Below are 19,841 nucleotides of genomic sequence, written 5' to 3' on the forward strand. Positions count from 1 at the left end.
GCACAGCAGGACGCACAGCTGTGTCCACCTTCGGACCAGAGAGCGCCCCCTGCTGCACTCCTGCGGCATTACTCACTCACCCTCTTTAGGATGTTGAGGCGGTACTTCAGCTTGGTGTTTTCATCCCGCAGCTCGTCCAGACGTGCAGACGAATTCAGGTTCTGGGGGTTTTTTAGACTCTCGATCTCTGCAGAGAGACTCTGAATCTCCCGCTCCTGCAAGAAAAGAAGAAGACAGGATCTCTAATATTTTCAGATTCAGTATGACTGTAAGATAAACTAGGCAATAAAGAGTTTTATTACACCTCCAGATCAGTAATCAAATCAAAAGCTGCCTCACTGTCAGCGCAGGATGCAAAATACAAAGTGACCTCAAAGTTCAGGACCACTAGAGGGCTCCAAACAGCATTTTAATAAGCTGGCACAACAGTTAATTATGAACTCGTTACTTGTGCCTGTGACATGTACCTTTCAGTTTTATTTGACTAATCAATGAGATTTTTACAGTTTTAAAACGTTAACGTTGGTACAAACTTTTCTCCATGGAACTGAAATTAATTTAGTTGCTCAATGATTCGTTTAGCTATTATTTTCTTGGTCTTCAATAGAGTCCGTAAGGTCTTGGCGGCTCACTTCACGGCGCCTTCGTATCAATGAAAACACCCTTTAACAGCCTCGTCACGCTACTCGCTGATGTGCCGTCACTGTTCACTGAGATGATCGACGACCTGACGTATGACAGCAAAATCAAATTATAATTTTTAGGGTAATAAGTGGGGTTTGATGCAAGGGTTGTTAGCCGAAATTGAGATTAAAAGCCACGTATTTGGCAGACATTCGTCATTTTGTCCGCCGTGTAGTTGTTTTTACTTATAAGCAGGGAGAAACGAGAAAGTGACAGATTGTTTAATGAAGTCTGGCGCTGCGTCTGCTACTACAGACCGGCGTAGCTCTGATTGACGCCGGTAGTCTCTCTCTCTCTCTCATACACACACACACACACACACACACAGTTAGCCTCCTAGCTAACGTTAGCTACATTCCCCACAAACAGGGCGCCTACCTGCTGCTGCAGTCGGGCCGTGTACTCGGTTACAGGGTCTCCCATCTTCCCGGGACACTGGAGTGAAACTCTTCTGACGGCTAGATGTGAAGTCTCGTGGCTGATGAAACAAACTGGGAGAAGGAAGAACTCCACAACTTTCAGCTCTACTTCCGGAACTGCAACGTCCTCTTCTTCTTCTTCTTCTTCTTCTTTGGTTTACTGCCAGATCTCAACCAAAGATGCATACCGCCCCCTCCTGGACGCATGTAGAAACGTGGTTTTAAATCATAGAGCTGATGGTTAAAACCAGTGGATAAAAGTAAAGATATTTATTCCAGTGTTGCACTGAAATACACACTTAAGGTTCTTGTACTTGTACTACTATTTATTAGTACTTTTACATACTTAAATAAAGGATTTAGGTACTTCTTCCATCAGACAAGAGACAATGTTCCATTAGTAATAACTAATAAGATCTACACGTTTCTCAAAATCCAAACAATACAATTTATGAATATATATAATGCACTAAAAATCTTGACTACATCTATTTTTTTCGAATGTTTGTTTTTGTCAAACAGTCCTAGTCACCAAATGTGCAACATGTCCACATTTAAAATAAATAAAAGCAGTACAAAATACAATTTCAAGACCAGAAACAAAAACCCAACAACACACATCAAAATAGAAGAGAAGAACTTTTTTTATTTGTTGTGAAACTACAAAACATATTGTTTGTTTGGTTTTTTGTGCTGGTGAAATATTTACAACTCTGGTCGACAGTACAGTGTCTGAGAATAAAATTCACAGCTTTTCGGGACTCTCGCGATAAAAAGAAAAACAGGAAAAGCACACCCAAATCACAAAGTGCAATAAATACATGCTGTATGTTTCTCATAGCCGCCTCCTTACACATTACCAGGTTCATCACCAGTCGTAATACAAACAGATTCATTAGAAAAAAAACAAAAACAGAACAATACCAATGATCAAATGAGGAAGAAAAAAATGCACTTGAACTTGAGAAAACAAACAATTATATCACAACCTACATGATGAAAAAAAAAAAAAAGATTTGTGACTAACAGCACTTGTTTTTTCTCTGAATGATCGTGATTTCTACATTCCTTCATCCAGATGTTATTTATACATAAATGAGCTGATTTCAGGTTAAACAACAATCGATCATGGACTTTAAAACACAGTACTGATGCTCACACTACAGTCCTACTCTTAAGAACTACTCGCTCTGGAGGACACAGACACGGTTCACATTAGAAGAATCAATGCGAACGCCTCCACGTTTCCAGCGTCTCTCAGATCGGACGATGGCAGCCGGGTTTGGACATTTAAGACAACAAAAAGAAAGAGAAAGGTTTACGTGTTGCTCTCCAAAGGCACACTCTCATTGAACTCGAAAGGCTTTCATTCATTTCACAGCGTTCCTGCTACGGTAAAACCCTCAGCCCTGCCAGAGCACGCCGCCGCGTTCACGCTGCAGGACGCCACGCGTGACCGCGTCCGTCACACGACTCCAACATGCGTTTAGCTTTTACTCTTTTTCAGCAGGAAATAAACAGAACAGTGACAGCTGCTGCTGTGGTCCTCAGTCTGAACAGTCGGATTTTTATGCTGCTCCAGTTTTCATCTGCCGTGTTTGGCCAGATATTAAAAAGGGCATGTTAAATACACACTCAGTGGCCACTTTATTAGGTACAATCTGTTGCAAATCAATGCCAGGAATTCTACCTCTACAAATCCAGAGTGTTTTTGAAGGTGTTAATCCAATTTCAATATGTTTATTATAGAGGTCATAGATATTTTTTTGCACTCCCCATTAAGAAACATGAGGGGCCAGAATATTAGAGACACCACCACTAACTACGACCTCAATGATAACAAATATTATTGAATTAACACGTCAGAAAAAAGTAGACTCAACCCAAAACCCACCAACATCTGGCTCTGGTCTCTGTGGGAAAGGTTACAAAAAGCATTGGGGGGTTAACTGGCTCCGGAGCAGTCACGGGTGTCACACATGTGAAAATGACGGGATACTCGTGGCCACGCCGACAGGTGAAGCATCGTCTGGATCACCTGTTTGTGCTTCAGGTGCTGAATCTTTGGTACTGATCTTTTGTTTTCTGGCAGACTGTTCAGATGGACGTCGGCCACAATCAAACACGCACTTCCTGCAGAGTGAACGCAGCCTCAGTGTGAGCGTCCTCATCAAGTTTCACCTTTTTTTCCTCTTTATCTTCAGGGTGAAGAGCTGTAGTGTTGTTTGATTAATATGCATTCGTGGGATATTTATTATTCTTATAGACACTTGTGCAAAAATATTCCTACTTCTACCTGAACGTGCTGCGACTAGCTTTCCTCTTTTGCGGATTTACAGTATTTGATTAAGAGAAAACAAGGCTGGTTTTAATTTTTGGGACTTTTTGAAGGTGACAGGGAAAACAGGAACAGGAAGTGGGGACAGATCAGACGGGAAAAGAGGTCAAAGTCAACTTCTGTTGGTCTTAAACGCACAGACACCAAAGACAACTCATGAAAAGAAGGTTGCAGGTGGACTCTGCTTGATCTGAGCTCTCGTGAGCTGCTGTGAAGCAGTAAAACATCTGGAATGACAGCAGCAGTGGATGCAAACACATGAAGGGTTTGTGCCATGACAGACCCACAACACGCGGTTAGCACGGTGACCCAGCAGGAAGCGAACCGCCGGCGCAGACGCCTCGGAGACAACCGCATCATGACCTCGCCAACAGTCTGCGATCCAGCTTCTTTTTTTCCAGTGAAGCAGCGTTTATTCATCAGTGCGAGAACGAGCTGTGCGGCACTTCCTGTGAAACATGACTCGACTGAATGACAACAAACGGCGCCAGTGACTTTTCACCGCACGTTTTGTCTCGCAGAGGAACTGTTCATCTCATTTTCTGCATTTTCCTGCTCTTCACTGACCTTTCTTTTACCCTTTCCCTGTTTTTTTGTCCAGTTTTTACTTGTTTAGCCTCGTCTCTGAACGTTTCTGCTTGTGATGGCAACAGCTCCCATGATCCAATGCTACGTAACGACACCATTGGGCTACATCTTCTCTGTTCATTGTTTGATTGAGAGACTCCAGCAGCAGAAATTACACACTGTCACAGCGTAATGTGCTGTTCAGTATTACTGTGTTGTGCTGCTCACGAAGGCCTCGCTGCAGATCAATGCTTTATTGTACTGAAGTCACGACACTTGATATGAAGAAATATATAAAAGAAACTGGTAAAAATAAATGAGGTAGTAGGTAAAGTAATGAGAAAGCTTTTCCAGCTCTGACTGAAAACTAAACCTCTCTTGTTGTTGTTGTTGTTGTTGTTGTTGTTGTTGTTGTTGTTGTTGTTGCAATGCATTCTGGTCTATTTTCTGCTGTGAGTGTTTAAACTGACCTCTGTGTGTTGATTTTGAATGATTGGTGAGTCTGACACTGAAACCTAAAGCTCGTTCTTGGCACTGAATGTGCTTAAAACGCGTCCGGTCGCTCAGGTGTGCACGAGTCCAGTCATCAGCAGGATCACTTAAAACTTCACATCCACAAACATGAGGTATATCAACTAAACAGAGAGGAGTTTCAGGGAGAAGTTTAGCTCTAACACCAGTGAAATGCTGAGAGAGGAAAAAAAAAAAGCACCAAGGACAACTTCTCCAGCAGCTTCTCAACAACCAGGTACAAATACAAAGAATCCGTAAACAAAAGATGTGCCGGAGTCGAGGTCTGCTGAAGATTTATGAGTCCGGCTGCCTTGGAAACAGAGTCAGACGTCAGAAAGTCTTCACCGAGCAGAATATAAATCACACCGCAAGAGACTCAAGCTCTGCACGTACAGACGAGGAACAACTTTTACAGCCGGGAACGAAACGAGAAAGACACGCCGCTGCCTTCTGACGTCGCAGCCAGGCGACGGTGCACAAGCTGATGTGAGATCCACAAACTGACGGCGTCTCAGGAAGAACTGATCAGCCATTATCTGAAGACACTTATGAGCTACAGTGTTTGACTCCACAGTATTTATTCATTCACGCTGCCTGGAATGACTTCTGGAGTTCAGAGTTTCCTGAAGGGAAAACTGCCTCCTAACAAATCAATTGATCTCTCCTCACATCGAGTCTCTAAATCCACTCATTTCAGAACATTTCTCTCACCTTCTCGCACCCACAGGACGCCAGCACAATGTGAGCACTTTAAAAGTCACGTGAAGTTTTTATACATATCGATAGATTAGACTCACCTGTGCTGAATTTAAAGCAGAACACAGGTTGCAACGCGCAGAGTGAGCTTGAAAATAACACACCTCTCAAACCTCAACGCAGTCTGACGGAGCAGCGATTTTAAGAAATCCCTAAAGACTTAACATGCACATTCACGGGACCGGTCTAAGAATCAAAAACAGCACGTTTGTCCTTCGATTTAGCCAGAACCACCTGCGAAGGACGCAAGATTGTTCTGTGACATACAACCAAAAACTTTAACATTAACGTATTATCAATTAATGGGGAATTTTTAGAGTCGCGTTTTTTGTCTATCTGAGGAATGTGTCCAATATTCAGTGTCTTTTAGCTGTTTTTGGTCTCTAACAACTCCTTTAGCTGCTAAAGCTAGTGTCCAACAGGTAGTGTACGGTGGCTTTTTGCTGCAAACACTCAGCCTGCGGCGGCTTCGAACCGAAGCAGCAACGATGCTCGCTGTGAAAACCAAAACAAGGAGCTGAAAGATGCTAAAAGGTGATCAGAGGGTTCGTCGCTGCGAGCGGCTTCTTTCACATTACACACAGTCGTTTAACCACTGATGATTCGGAAATATTGAGTAGTGCAGCTTTAAGGATCCACTCAGAACAAACGAGGCCGACGTGTTGAGCTTTGCTGGGGCACCGTGCTAACGTCCAGTTCTCAGAGACTCCAAACGTAAGACATCCAGTTACAGAGCGGAAACACCAGGGGGGAGAGGTCTGACACCAAAACTGTCAGAACGGGGCAAACACAGTGTTCATCAGGGCAGAAAATATTTAAACCAGCCAATCAGAGTGAAGATCAGCAGCCTGGAGAAGCAGAGAGGGACTGCTCTCTTCCTATTGGCTGGCAGCTGATGGGGGGGGTTAGTCACTTCCTTGTTGTCATACAATCAGTACGAAGTTCACAGTCATCAGAAACACATTTGATCTTCACTTCCTGTGTGTCTCAACGATCAACAATCATTCCAGCGTGAGGCGAGCGTTTTTGGATTCTTTTCTTTTTTTCATTTCCAAAAACCTACATCAAGTTAATTTTTTTCATTTTTTTTTTTTTAACTTTTACCTCAAGTTTATTAAAGTGCAGACTATCCAATCAACTACCTGAGTGTTAGTGAGAGTTAGTGCTCTTTCTAGGCTTGGATGATTGTGTGTGTGTGTGTGTGTGTGTGTGTGTGTGTGTGTGTGTGTGTGTGTGTGTGTGTGTGTGTGTGTGTGTGTGTGTGTGTGTGTGTGTGCGTGAGGCTGGCGGGAGACGATCGGGACGACTTCCTGCTTCAGACCTAAAAACCAGGAGAATCTCGCCTCCTGCTCGCTGATTGAAACTCCCTCTTGAATAATCAGATCCAGTTCTTTTGGAAATGTTCACAAAGCAAAGACGGGCTCCAGTTTTCCTCTCGTGTCGGGTTGTGAAAGACGCCACAGCTGAACGGAAGTTATGCTGATGATGCTTAACGTGTGTGAAACCACCTGTGACGAGCCTCAGGCGAACTCATGTTTGTCTGCGCGTAGAGTTTTCTAAAAAAAACACACGACTTGAAGGTCAGTATTAAATATCTCTTAAATTTCGACGCTCATTCTTCAGGATAAGTGTTTTCCTTTCGTACCTTCTGTATTGTTTGTGCTATCAATACGCACATAGATTTTCTGCCTGAAAGCGCCACTTTAGTAAAAAACTCTTTGTATGCTCATGTGCTGCTGTGTGACTTTGTGCTGGAATAACTTTAAACACCTAAGAGCCTATAAACAGCCTGTTAGTAACAGAAACACGATGCCATAAACAGAGTGGACGAGAGTGAAATCATAAAAAAGAAGCTCTAGCAGTGCTATCACTAATTTACAAACAAAGACTATCCACATTAGAAATGCTGAGCTCTTTAAAAATGTGTTTCTTCACGGTTTTGAGTGTTTTCTACTAAACATGTCATTATTGTTTAAAATTCTTCATAACACCGCCAAACGTTTGCTTCATTTGCGTCAGGAACAGCAGGTTAAGACTCAGGAGGGGGAAATACTTTGAAATGCTTCTCTACACGTCGTCGGCCGGCAGGTCGGGGATGCTGCTCTTCGCTCGTGTGAAGAAGGCCATCTTCTCTCTGAAAGCACACAGGAAGCAGATCAGTGAGCGCTGAGCGTCATATTTCGGATGAAGCCTGGTCTGTTGTTGCTCCCACCTGAAGGTCTGGACCTCGGGGACCTCTTTGCGGCTCTGGCCCCTGATCTTGTGGACGTCCTTGGCTGCCGCCCTCATCATCTTCTCCACCCGCTTCTCCTGCAGCTGCTCCTCGTGAGTCTGAACGGGACCAAGACCACAGAGGTGCTCAGACACTGAACTCTGCTCCCCCTCATTCACAAATACCCCCTCGTGGGCAAACAGACCCGAACGCCTCACCTGCTTCTCGGCCTGCTTGAGGAGGAGCCGGAAGCGCTCGTCTTCTTGGACCCAGGCCGGCAGCTCTCTCTGGCCCTGCTGCCTCGCCTTCTCCAGCTGCGTCTTCAGCTCGCGCAGCACCCGCAGCTCCTGCGCCAGCCGGGCCTGCCGCGTCCGGGACACCTGCAGGTCCAGCTCCAGGTCCAGGGACGTCCGCAGGAGGCCATCCAGACCTTTGACCTGCACGGGAGGCTGAGGGGAGGACAGGGAGGGACACAGTTAGGTGCTGCAGATGCAAACAGGCACGGGCGGCAACAAAAAATGATTTTCATCATCAGTTAATCTGCATTAACATAATTATATTATTATATTTGTTTTGACTAACAGGCCACAACTACAAATCTACTGCAAGACTATAACTGCAAAATGAGAAGAGAACAGAAAACTCTCCTTTCTTCGAGTCATTTATATAAAACTCAACCAGCAGTGACAGAAGACAAACGTCCTGTGTGAGCGCTGCAGCTCTACCCATAACAGCCCTGTTATACCCGAACACGTTTCTGTTAACAGAGACCTACGGCTGAAAGCCCAGAGCTGTTACTTTAACCGACAGATGAAGCCAGCGACGTATTTTCATGTGAGCGAAGGGCCTAAAAGTCACCTGAGTGTACAGTCACGCCTTGAATTATTTGCCACTACACTGTCAGCAACATGCGATATGTGTGTGTGTTTGTGTGAATTTGCCAGTGCTGTCGAGGCCCTGGAGGGACACTGGGGCAGATTTTGCTGCCTGCCTCTAAATTAATACAAGCCGGCAAATGTCAGAGCTGCATTAAACATTCAGACGGTTGTTAAATATTAAGAGTCACTTCAGGAGGAGTGGTCGGGTGGTTTTAAGGCTTAAAAAGAAATGCAAATGAGCTCTCTGTCTCTTTCTCCGGAGAGCAGGGAGGACAGTTAATGTGGTCGGTAAAACCCGCAGGTTTGACTTCACTATTAAAGTGTCAAGAAGCAGCAAGATGACGTTAGATTTACGGCACAGAACAGAGGGAGAGGCGTCAAATCACTGAGGCTGGAGAGTCACGCTGCTGGAGTGAAGCACGCAGGAGTCAGGCCTCCTCTTCGTCCTTCACTCCACCCAGCAGCAACTCATTTTCTGTTTGTCGCTTCAACTAAAAAACTGCAGACAAAAAAATAAAAGCATACAAATAAAAAGCTGTGATAAGAGACGTGGAGAAGTGCTCATGACTTCCTTTCTCAGCACCTGTGCGTGTCTCACAAGTCCTTAAACACATCAGGCTACGTTAACTCGTCACATCAGGCAAGAAGTCATGACGCTATCATCGAGTTTCTACCTTCTTCACGCGCATGCTGCGTCTCTCCGAGGCGTTTCTCACAAACGGAGACTTCTTGGAGAGCGTGGAGCTGTCGCTGTCGCTGCGGTTTATCTGCAAAGACAAAAAACAGCAAAGAGTGAAACATCAGCTCTCAGTATCTTTGGCAGTGATGCTCTCGTGTTTTTTCTGCTTTCACTCACCCTGCAGATGTACTGGCTCTGGGGTCCAGGGGAGAAGGTCTTGGAGCGGATGATGGTGTTCCCCCTCATGAAGGGGTTCTGCTGGGGGACGTCCGGCCGGCGCTCCTTCGGTCGAACCACGGAGCAGTGATGGGACGGCAACAAGCTGTCCATGCTCGTCTCTTTGTTGACCTGGATAAAGAGTGCAAGGCGATGATGACTTTGACCCTTCATCTGAAAATGGAAGTTATCTCAACCTGCAGCTTTGTTTTCATGTGTGCAACTCAACCAAAGAGCAGTACTGCCTCAGTTTTTAGACTTTTTCAGCATCACAAAAGTTACCTTTTCAGTGATGGCTGCTGCTGCTGCTGCTGCTGCTGGAGGTTTGGCCACCTTCTCCTCCTCCTCCTCCTCCTCTTCTGCTTCCCATTGGCTGCTTTCGGGATAAAACTCTTCCTCTTCCTCCAGAGGCCCCACCCCCTCCATGCCATTTCCCTCCTCATCCTCGAACACGTCGGTCTCCAGAGGGTCGCCGTGCCTGACAGAGAGGAGGGTAAACATCTCATCTCAACTACGTTCATACTTTTTCTGTTTGTACTGAAGGCTGTGAAGTGCTGGAAGTTGGCTTTATATGATAAATATGATGAATCCAAACAGCAGATGATGGAAAGGAGACACACTCACCACTCATTGTCCTCTGGAGCTCCGACTCTGGAAACACTGGAAATCACCGGAGCCTGAAACGCAGAACACACACATGAGGACCAAACACAGATTCATGTAAGATGTGAGTGTGTTTCTCAAACATTCAGGTGATTAAGCATCTGTTTTAGTGTCACTATTTTTCTTTTCCACCCAACTAAAACCATCTGCAAATTCTTAAGGCAACTTTTACATGTTAGTTTGGTTTAATAAATGAGGAAAATGGCCTCATTTACAAAGCAAGAACAAGCCACAGCAGGCTTACTGTGTACTTAAAACTACTGTAAAATCACGTCTGAGCTGTGTCTGTACCCTGTCGGAGCCGCCGGCTGCTCTGCTCTCCTCGTCCTTATTGTTGATCTCGGGCATGTAGACGCGGCTCAGCAGGTTGTACCACTTGGTGCATCTCTCCTCCGAACAGCTGACATCAGCCAGGCTGATCTGAGCTCCCGCCTAGGGGGGAGGAGGAGGAGGAGGGGGAGAGAGGTAAGATGGTGGGATGTTAGAAGAAGCAACACTGCAGGTCATACTTGAACTCCTGTTTTAAGTGTAATGTTACCTCCAAAGTGATGAACTGTAACAGGATAAAAAGAGGAAAAAGTAGGGAAAAACATCAAAATGAGCACTTCTTGCTCGCTGCACCCTAAAACCAGAGATGTCTACTAACCAGACACTCTTCATGGCCCGACTTGCTGGTGCTGCAGACGTCGACCCTCAGTGTCTTCTGCCGCAGTGCACTGTGGGATATCTGCATGCCGAACACCTCGTTGACCTCCACGACGTCCTGCGGCAGCGAGCCACGTGTTCGGAAGAGACAGCGGGTGGCCTCCACGCAGGGCAGCACCGCCGAACGCACATACCTGCACAGGCGAGAGTTACTGTGAGGCTGTGTCACATTTGAGTATAGAGCTTCCCTCAGACGCACATCTGCATACGCAAACAGTGCCAAGAGGCATTAAATATGCAAAAGTACATGCAGCGCATGAGACCTACCTGAGGAAAAAGCAAACACTGTAAACTCTTTGTGTCTGTCTGAGTCTGAGCACGCATGCACACAGCAGTCACCAGTTTCTCTACAGTCAAATATTTATTGCAGCTGTGCTTTGTCTTAAATAAACAGCTTGTTGATATAACTTTCCTGTTTCTTCTTCAAACCTGCAGTTTCCCTTCTGTTTCTCTTGTTTTTCAGCACACAAATCCTTTTTTTTTTAAATTAGTCACTTAAAAAGTGTCGTCTAAAAACCAAAAGAAAAAAGGACGCACATTTTCTGGTCAGCCGGCAGACAGAGGGCGCTGCAGTTGGACAGCTGCATGATGAAGATAGTGAAGCGTTGGTCTCTGGACTCGTAGCGGAAACCGAGCTGCACCTGAGAGCAGCCCAGCACCAAACGCTCCTCGTAGGAGCCCAGGAGGAGGTCTGCAGGGAGGCCCGGCCTGTAGGAAACGCAAACACCCAGACTTAATCAAATCTGAGCGAAACACACATAAACTGAGATTTCGCCAGGTAAAAATGTTTCGTACCTGCGTTCTGAAGGCTCATACACACCACTATCGCCAGCCACCGACTCGTCCGACACCGCTGAGGTCACGCCCATCTTCTTTGGCCCCGCCCCCGTCCCTCGCAGCTGGGGAGCTGAATCTGTAGACAAGAGGAGGAATGAGAGGTGGAGATATGGCTTCATCCACATATAGAGATCCAGTAACTACTGAAAACACATCAATGAGCCACACTCTTCATCACACTGGTCCTTACCATGAATACACTCATGTAGTGTATAATTGAGTGAGCAGTGACAGATTTGTACTGAACCAGTCAACCACAGCTCCTCAGCACTGAATCATTGATCCTGATCAAACCCTCTGTCAACGCTCCACAGATACCATATATTTGCTTTGTGCTGTGAGATGTAATTAGGTTATCGTGGCTTTGTTGAAGAGTACGGTGTAAACACAACACTGTGGTCATTGAAGAAGGGGCAGAGCGTGGTGGAGAACAGCCGCTGCATTAGGGCTTAAAAAACAGGAGCAGCATTTTGGGTTTCTACAGGTGAAGGTGATGAAATATGAACCAGGAAGTCCAGTTTAAAGGCTGATTCAGAGACACTCAGCTGCAGTTAATACTCCTGTGTTCCCACGCAGGAAGGAGGAGTGTTAACGCTGATCTGAACACAGCCCTGCTGGACTGCACGGAGGCCTGACCGTGCAGAGTCACAGCCTGGTAACACGTTGAACAGCCGGGATGGAGAGTGAACAGGAAACCAGACACCGCGTACACCTTTCACCCGAGGCTGCAACAAGAGCCCGAGTCACGTTCAGCTGCAGCGCGCCCGGTCCAAACTGACCATTACCGCAATTCAGCTTTAAATCCTTTTAGGGCCACAACAAGTAATTATTATAATTTTAAGAAAATTAGTTATTGTACTTTGGCCGCTTATCAACACACAGCTCATGGATCCTTATGCTAATATGACTTCCTCCCTGAGTCTAACACAGTCAGATGTGAACACACAGACAGGGTACACACACTTATAGGAAAATCCCCCCTCTAACTGCAGAACTTACCTGAGAATCATCACGTTTTTAAGTTTATGTCAGTATAAAAGTGATCCAGTTACAGCTGTCTGCACTTCCATGGGTACACTGCAACCAGGAGCTGCTAATAGCTAATTCAGCATAGTCTTAATGCGTTGCTTTGTCCAACCAACAGCCAAAAGACACAAAGACATTCGACTTGTTTGCTATAGTGTGAAGAAAACCGAGGAAATCACACTCCAGATGATAAATGACTGAAATGATTGTTATAAAAACTCAAATCAATGTTCTGTGGAGCTTTCATTCATTTTAAACATCAAATCAGTTCATTTATACTCATTAATTCTCATACAGTTTCACTTAAACAGATCAAACTACAGTGAAACACAGGCAGTAAATAAAAATGTAAAATCAAGCAGCACACACAAACGCACGCACACACACACAGGTGAGCCGGCGGCTGTAATCCAACACCCTCCTAAACTTCACCTCCCCTCTCTTCAGGTCTCCCACCGGCAATCAGGTTTCACACACAGTATTAAATGTCTCAGCGCACACACACAGCGAGGAGGACGACTGCTGCTATCCTGCTTTCCAATAAAGTCGGAGTGTTTTCTATGATGCCTGGTGTGTCAGATCAAGGTTACGTCACCAGCGTCTCTTCTGCAGCCTCCTCCCTCTCATATTGCTGCTCATTTAAAACTGCAGATAATTCATCACTATTATCGTTTTCATGTTATTAACTGGGGCTGTCGTTCGAGTCGCAGGCCTCCCGAGTTATTATTCAAACCTTGTTTTCATTGCCGGTGAGATGTAACATGATTGCTTTGAGGATATGAGACTCTGAGTCGCTCACAGGTTTAATGAAAAGTCAGATGATGTATTATTTTCCTCATCCCTGAGCATCATTAATCTTCTGACTGTGACTAAAAGATGGTGGACGCGTGCTTGGTTCTGTGTTTTACCGTGTATCTACATCCTCTAAAGTCACTTATCTAGATTGTGCATCTGCTGTCATTCTTCACTTCACTTTGCTGCTGTGAAACGTTCACTTCCCTGCATGGGATCAATGCTGTGGGCTGCAACTCTTCAGACACTGAAATAACTTTCTATAGGACAACTCTGTGTCAACAGTTTGTGTTTGTCTCTTCGCTGTTTCAACACGACAATGATCCCATGTAGCTCCATAAATGAGTGATTTCCTCAGTTTTGTCTGGAAAAAGCCTGAAACCCTGACCTCAGACCCGTCCAACACCTTTGAGGTGAACTGGAACGTCGACCGCGAGCCAGACCTGATCACTCGGTATCAGTGCTGGACCTCACTAACGCACTTAAGGCTGAATGATGCCAAATCCCTGCAGCCAGGTTTCCACTGCCTGGCAGAAAGGCGGAAACCTGCAGCTGTGGATTCATACCCATGCAGCATGTTTGATTCTTGACTGGGAAGCTTTGCTCCAGGTCACACCTCTTCCCACTTTTCCTGTCTCTCTTGACTCTTATTCTTCTCACTGAACTGGCGTTCCGACTGTGACGATGACGACTGAACCTTTTGGATGAAGAAGACACACAGCTTACCTTTGACCTCCTCGCCCAGCCTGTTGTTGTGGTTCCGCTTGTCCTCCAGCCCCCTCGAACCCCTGTGCTCCTCCCGCAGTTGCTCTTGAGAGTCCAGGCTGAGTTCCAGTTCTGCTAGCCTGCTGTGGAGCTCCAGGTCCAGGCTCAAGCCGCCGGGTCCCGTCTGGCCTGCGAATGTCTCTCCAGACAGGAAACTAGTGTCCGTGACCAGCGGCGAGCACGGCGGAGACAGCGAGGAAAGAGACGAGCGCGGAGACAAAGAGCTCATGGAGTGAGGGGTTTCTGACAGTCTGAGTGCTTGGATCCTGGATGACCCCAACTCCACTCCGACACCACCACCTCCTCCCGCGCCTCCTCCAGCAGAACACCCCGCCTCTCCTCCCGCCCCGCCTGCTCTGCCCTCAGGCTTCCCAGCGTCCCTCTCTCCACAGCCCGTCACCACCTCGTGCTCGTGTATTGTGGTGATGGAGCTGGAGGGGCGGTAGCCTCCTTGGCCGCCCTCCTGCAGGAGGCTGTCCAGCTTGTTCTGGAAGTCGGGGTCCGCCAGCTCGGGCTGCTCCAGGTAGAGGTCAGTGAAGCTGAGGGAGGAGGTGGAGCCCAGGCTGGAGGTGGTAGCCAGTGAGCCGCGGCTGGACGTTAGTGAGCCTCGACTGCTGCCGGACGAACAGGACAGAGTGCTGGCCGACAGGCTGGAGAGGAGACGGAGACAAAAAGAGAGAGACTTATGACCTAAGATGACCCATCAGCAGTTATAGATCAATTGTTGCTATCAAGTAATGTTACAAGGTGCTATTCAAGTCAGTCAGACAGTGGAACATAAAGCAGAACATCCAGAACAATCCCAACTAAATGACATCAGAAGTTAAAAATAACAATAAGAATTCGTCCCACGATGTAGACGTCTCACGCAGGGTTTCTGCAGCATTTGCCAGGTTAAATCTAAAACTTTTAAGATCTTTTTAATGCAATAAACAACGCAATTAAAAAAGTTTGGTCCTGTTTGAAAATCAGACTTAGCTGCAGTGGTGGCAGTGTTTGCTGCAGCCTCCTGCAGCACAACCCACAGTCACAACAATCCCACAGTCAGTTTATAGGTCTATAATGTCTCTTGACAGCCTGTAATTGGCTATCAGATCAGAATTGTAAAACCATCCAGTACTTTTGTTTAGGACCAAATAAGCTCATCAGATTCAGCTGTGCTTTGTCTTTTGTGCTAATTAGCAGATGTTGCCAACATGCTGCTAAGTGTCAGCATGTTAGCGCCGTCACTGTGAGCACGTTAGCATGCTGCCGTTAGCCTCACAGAGCTGCTATCGTGGCTGTAGACAAAGCATTTACTGAGTTCTACTGAAATCCTCTCTGCAACGTCTCAGAGTGCAGCTGAAAATCATCTTAATAAACTATCCAATAAAATATTTCTTATGTAATACGACACATTCAACGGCCTTCATCTTTAAAATGCTCTATGTAAAGAAGTTTTGGCAGTACTTCCATAATCTTTAGAAGATCTTTTGGTAATTGAGAGGTTTTATTTTTTCACATCTCTCAGCTCAGCAGGCGAGATATTCATCACCATTTAAAAGCTTCAAACCAAACTGAAGATGTAAAATACACATTAAATATTGGGCTTAAGGGGCTCCTTCAGGAGGAAAGTAGAGTCGTTTCCTGTCTCCCCTCTGTCCGTCCTCGCCTCGCAGCCCTCCTGTAGCTCCCTCCTCACACACTCCTGAATCTGAGCAGCTCTAATTAAAGCAGGAGGGCTCGTTAGCACCGACAGAAAGGAGTTCCTGTCCGCCAGGGACACTTTCATGTCCATCAGACGCGGAGGACAGACAGGATGAACAAGCCGTGAGACAAGAAACAGGGAGAGAAACTCGCCTTCGCTTTCAACCTTTCAGATTAGCGCCATCGAACTTAAAAACCGGGGCTGTTAAATATTACACGACTCTGAAACGTGTACGGCTCTTACAGCGGCCTTGCATCATCTCATAAAAATGTAATTCTGGGATGTTCTGGGTTGGGCTGGAAAATTAGATTTGTGGCGAGATCATGACTGAAATGAAAAAGACGAGGACGAGCAAAATGGCTTTCATCTTAAGCAAATGTTTGGTCATTAAAGGCTAAATACTTCAAAGCTCCCTCCCTCTCTCTGCTCTCAATCTAATAACTAAAAGATGCCTTCCAGTGAATCATCTGACGGTCATCGACCTTGTCGGGAATCTGAATGGACTAAATGATAAATGACATAAACGACTGCGTAAAAAATAAATCAAATGCATGAGTGCATTTAATTAAAGTGACGTTAAACAGATCGTTTGGTGCTTTGACTGCTCGTGTTTCTTCACTTCTTTTTATTGATGTCACTGCCTTCTCAGATCTCAGCAATTAACTTGGTGAGTCCTGTCTTATTATTTCTGGTAGCAATGATAGAAAACTCTTCAAAAATAACGCCCACGCTGCAATAAAAGGAGAAGAGACGAGCGAACCTTTTGAGTTGAGAGTGCAGGGACGTGGCCAGTCGAACCATCTCCTCCAGCTCTCTCACCAGCTTGTTCCTCTTGCAGTGAAGTCGCAGCCTGAAATGATAAAGACATATGCTAAACAAATACACCAAAGTTATATAATTTCTTTTTTCAGTCAGCCGAAGGTCTTAATCTAATTCAATCTGCTTCCAGGCTGAACATGAGTCAGCGCTCCGCTAACGCTGGAGGTGTGAACAAATATGACACGACGGCGGCGATTTGTCGGGCGATGGTGAGCAGCTGCTTTGTGTTCAGGTGACAGCGGTGTCATCTGTTTGTATGAGCCTTGCTGGGAGGAAACCAGTCCATTAACAGCTGCTACTGTGATCTACGGTTTGAATGAAAGAGGAAGCCTTTGATCGGGTTACAGAGAGCTGCTGGTGTCGGTGTTCGTTCAGGTTAAACTGACTTTGTGACCGTTTCCTGTCTCGTTCTTCTGCACTGTACATATGTGTGTCTGAGGAAGAAAGAAAGGTGTGTGTGCAGTGAATGAGGGCTCAATAGAGAAAGCTGGAATCAAATGTCCGCTCGGTCATAATCTTATTTATTCTCTGATGTGATCGCGATATCTCGGCATGGATGAAGGAGCGACACCTTCAGCTTAACCTGTCAAAGACTGAGCTCCATCCCAGCCGGTCCCTCCATACAACAACAGATCAGCATCCAACTCGAATCAGTCCTTGACGCTTGCCTACAAAATTGCCACCAAAACCGCTCCGACCTACCTGAAATGCTCACTACACTCTGCCCAGGAATGGCGCCTGGTGCTGCCACCTCCAAAAACCCCAAAGTCTCTAGCTAGACTCTTTTCTTCTGTGGTTCCCAGGTGGTGGAAGGAGTTACCAAACTCCATTCGTTCTGCAGAGTCCCTTGCGATCTTAAGAAAAAGACTACAGACCAGTTCTTTACTGAACACCTTGTTCTTTAATATCGACTTCGTAGCATTGTCTTGTAGCACCTATGTCCAGTGGGACCAGAAAGTTGCATTAGGGCACTTATTCTTGTTTTTCTCTCCCGTCTAGAACCTCGCTTGTGTTGTATGAAAATCTCATATGTACGTCGCTTTGGATAAAAGCATCTATCAAATGACAAATTGTAATTGTAACTGATCGTTCCTGATGAATCAAACTTTACCAATTTCAGACTTTTTGTATTTTATTTAGGCAAAGTTTTGGCAATGTTTACTTAAAGATTTTTGGCTGAGAACTGACCCAGGACCTGAGATGAACCAGCTCCAAAACCAGCCTCAGTCTAACTGGGTCGGGTCACACTGTATTGACACAGGTCTCAGGTCAGATTCAGATTTAACTGAACATCTTATAGCAGAGTGTGTGCATACTTCTTGTGTCCGTGTGTGTGGTGACAACTTTGAGTTATTAGTGTGTGAGTAGTTTATGTGTGTGTGTGATTATAAGGGTGCGTAGGTGGACTACAAGAGGTTCCTTTTGTGAGCAGGCTCTGCAGCATCTCAGGTTTCAGGAACTGGAGACGAGACACAAAGACCGACTGAGCTCAGGTGGAGTCTGACCTGAACACCGAACAACAAGAGTCCTGTTAGAGGGAGAGAGAGGGAGGGAGAGCAGAGGACAGGACGGGATCTTGGTGGTTCTCGTTCGCTGCCCGGCGCTCTTTAAGGCAAAGTGGTAAAAACTAGAGACGAAAAAGGTGAAAGAAAGATTTAGGGGAGAAAGAGCAGAGATAACAAGGAGGTACAAAAGACTGGAAATAAAGAGGAGGGAATACCGGAGAGGAGGACTGTCATCTCTAAGTTTTAATAATCATCAGGGCGGTCTGATGTCTCTAAAGGCCAAAGGAGTCCGACAGAAGCAGAAGGTCAGCGGTGTCATCAGCAGATGAGACGAGAAGGACAAAGTTAGACTCATTGCACTGCTGTCACCACCTGCTCTGACCTTCTCCATGACACCAGCCTTCAGTCCACCTTCACACATGAAGTAAGAACACAAGGCAAACAGAGAGGTCCTGGTCCAGCTGCTGCTGGTGTTCAGCGTCAGCTACTGTCAACCAAGACAGGAACCTTTTTTCTGTCTCCCCCTTATTATTATTATTAAATAAAGACAGGGTCAACACAAGGACGACTCAAGCTGACTTATGGCTCTGAACATTCAGGAGTAGGGTTTGCTTTCAATAGCTGCGGCCATTGTGGATCTGGTTCTTACTTGCAAACGTTAAACAAAACATATATTTGAAAAGTAGAATGAGATCAATTCAGACTGGAGTCATGAACTTTGCTGTGTTGAAATAAGGAGCTCTGAGATTTGGATTCTGAACTGTTAAATCATCTCCAGTACTTGACTGAACCGATGTTCCCACCTCTCGGTCAGAGCCTTGCTCTGGTTGTCTCTGGCGGCCTGCAGGTCTCTCTCCAGACGCTTCTTCTCCGACTCCAGCTTCTCGGCGTCGTTGGGCTCCAGGCGCTGGCGGGGGCTGACGTACTGCAGCTCCTTCAGCAGCTCCTCCTTCTCGTTGATGAGGATGAGGCGGTCTCGCTCGGGGTCCAGCAGCCCCGGCCACGCCTCGCTGTCCAGTTTGGCGATCTGAACCTCGATGGTGGCGATCCTGAGAGAGCGTGGTGTGAGGAGGAGGAGGAGGAGGAGGAGGAGGAGGGGGAGAGTGAAGAGGGGAAAGGTGGACTCGTTTAATGAGCAGCTGACTAGAACTGTACTCTGTCTCTGAGCATGGTGGAGATTCCACAGTAACATGAGTCCGTTAGTTGTTCTGCTCAGTGTGTATCAGCACTTCAGAGGCACATCAGTCAGCTGGTGTCTACCTTCTCTTTGCCTCCTCGTACTTCAGACTCAGACGAACCTTCTCTGCCAGTTTGTTGGTGCTGGTCATGAACTGAACACAAACAGAATATTCACACAATGACGTGTTGGACGTGTTCAGAGACATCAAGCAGAAGTACAAACACAACAATGTACAAAATACTCCATGAGAAGTTAAAGTCATCCTGCATTCAGATGCACAGAAACATTATCAGCATAATGTACTTGCTGCTGCCATTTTTTATCTGTTTGACTATACTGATTTTAGTGCTGGCTGAGGAAATCTGTCGAGACCAGGTCTAAATCTCTGCATGAACCAGAGACCCTGCTGGGACTCACCTCGGCGGGGATGTCGGTCTGGGAGCCGGCGTCGGAGTAGAGCCGAGGGATGGACAGCTCCGAGTTGGCGAGCGAGGGGCTGCTGCCCCACAGCTCCTGCTGGGACCCAGAGTCCAGCTGGAATCCGTCCTTCAACACGGCCAGTTTCTGGATGAATGGAGGGGACAAACAGGGCTGCTGGAG

At 46.2% G+C, this 19,841-nt stretch overlaps 2 protein-coding genes across 4 annotated transcripts in view; both read right to left on the minus strand.

The window, feature by feature from the left end:
- The window catches only part of rars1 (arginyl-tRNA synthetase 1), a 448,982-nt gene that overhangs the window by 405,962 nt on the left and 23,179 nt on the right, over positions 1 to 19,841 (minus strand). Inside the window, exons 1-2 of one of the 3 annotated variants that reach the window (XM_070982511.1) lie at positions 1,063 to 1,236; positions 81 to 215 (exon numbers count right to left, since the gene is read on the minus strand). In XM_070982511.1, coding sequence (XP_070838612.1) covers positions 81 to 215; positions 1,063 to 1,107 — 180 coding nt within the window. In that variant the 5' untranslated portion in view covers positions 1,108 to 1,236. Of the gene's footprint in view, positions 1 to 80; positions 216 to 1,062; positions 1,237 to 19,841 lie in introns of those variants that run through there. The other 2 variants (XM_070982510.1, XM_070982512.1) reach the window with 2 other exon arrangements.
- wwc1 (WW and C2 domain containing 1) overlaps positions 6,329 to 19,841 on the minus strand; it is a 36,055-nt gene continuing 22,542 nt past the window's right edge. Inside the window, exons 7-22 of the mRNA XM_070982508.1 lie at positions 19,659 to 19,805; positions 19,322 to 19,392; positions 18,865 to 19,110; positions 16,498 to 16,587; positions 14,012 to 14,700; positions 11,426 to 11,543; positions 11,168 to 11,338; positions 10,572 to 10,764; positions 10,217 to 10,357; positions 9,887 to 9,939; positions 9,545 to 9,740; positions 9,224 to 9,394; positions 9,042 to 9,134; positions 7,708 to 7,938; positions 7,490 to 7,608; positions 6,329 to 7,411 (exon numbers count right to left, since the gene is read on the minus strand). Of these exons, the coding sequence (XP_070838609.1) occupies positions 7,345 to 7,411; positions 7,490 to 7,608; positions 7,708 to 7,938; positions 9,042 to 9,134; positions 9,224 to 9,394; positions 9,545 to 9,740; positions 9,887 to 9,939; positions 10,217 to 10,357; positions 10,572 to 10,764; positions 11,168 to 11,338; positions 11,426 to 11,543; positions 14,012 to 14,700; positions 16,498 to 16,587; positions 18,865 to 19,110; positions 19,322 to 19,392; positions 19,659 to 19,805 (2,796 nt within the window). The 3' untranslated portion in view covers positions 6,329 to 7,344. The remainder of the gene's footprint in view (positions 7,412 to 7,489; positions 7,609 to 7,707; positions 7,939 to 9,041; positions 9,135 to 9,223; positions 9,395 to 9,544; positions 9,741 to 9,886; positions 9,940 to 10,216; positions 10,358 to 10,571; positions 10,765 to 11,167; positions 11,339 to 11,425; positions 11,544 to 14,011; positions 14,701 to 16,497; positions 16,588 to 18,864; positions 19,111 to 19,321; positions 19,393 to 19,658; positions 19,806 to 19,841) is intronic.

The sequence above is a fragment of the Chaetodon trifascialis genome, chromosome 16 (genome assembly GCF_039877785.1).
Source record: "Chaetodon trifascialis isolate fChaTrf1 chromosome 16, fChaTrf1.hap1, whole genome shotgun sequence".
In the NCBI taxonomy this organism is placed as follows: Eukaryota; Metazoa; Chordata; class Actinopteri; order Chaetodontiformes; family Chaetodontidae; genus Chaetodon; species Chaetodon trifascialis.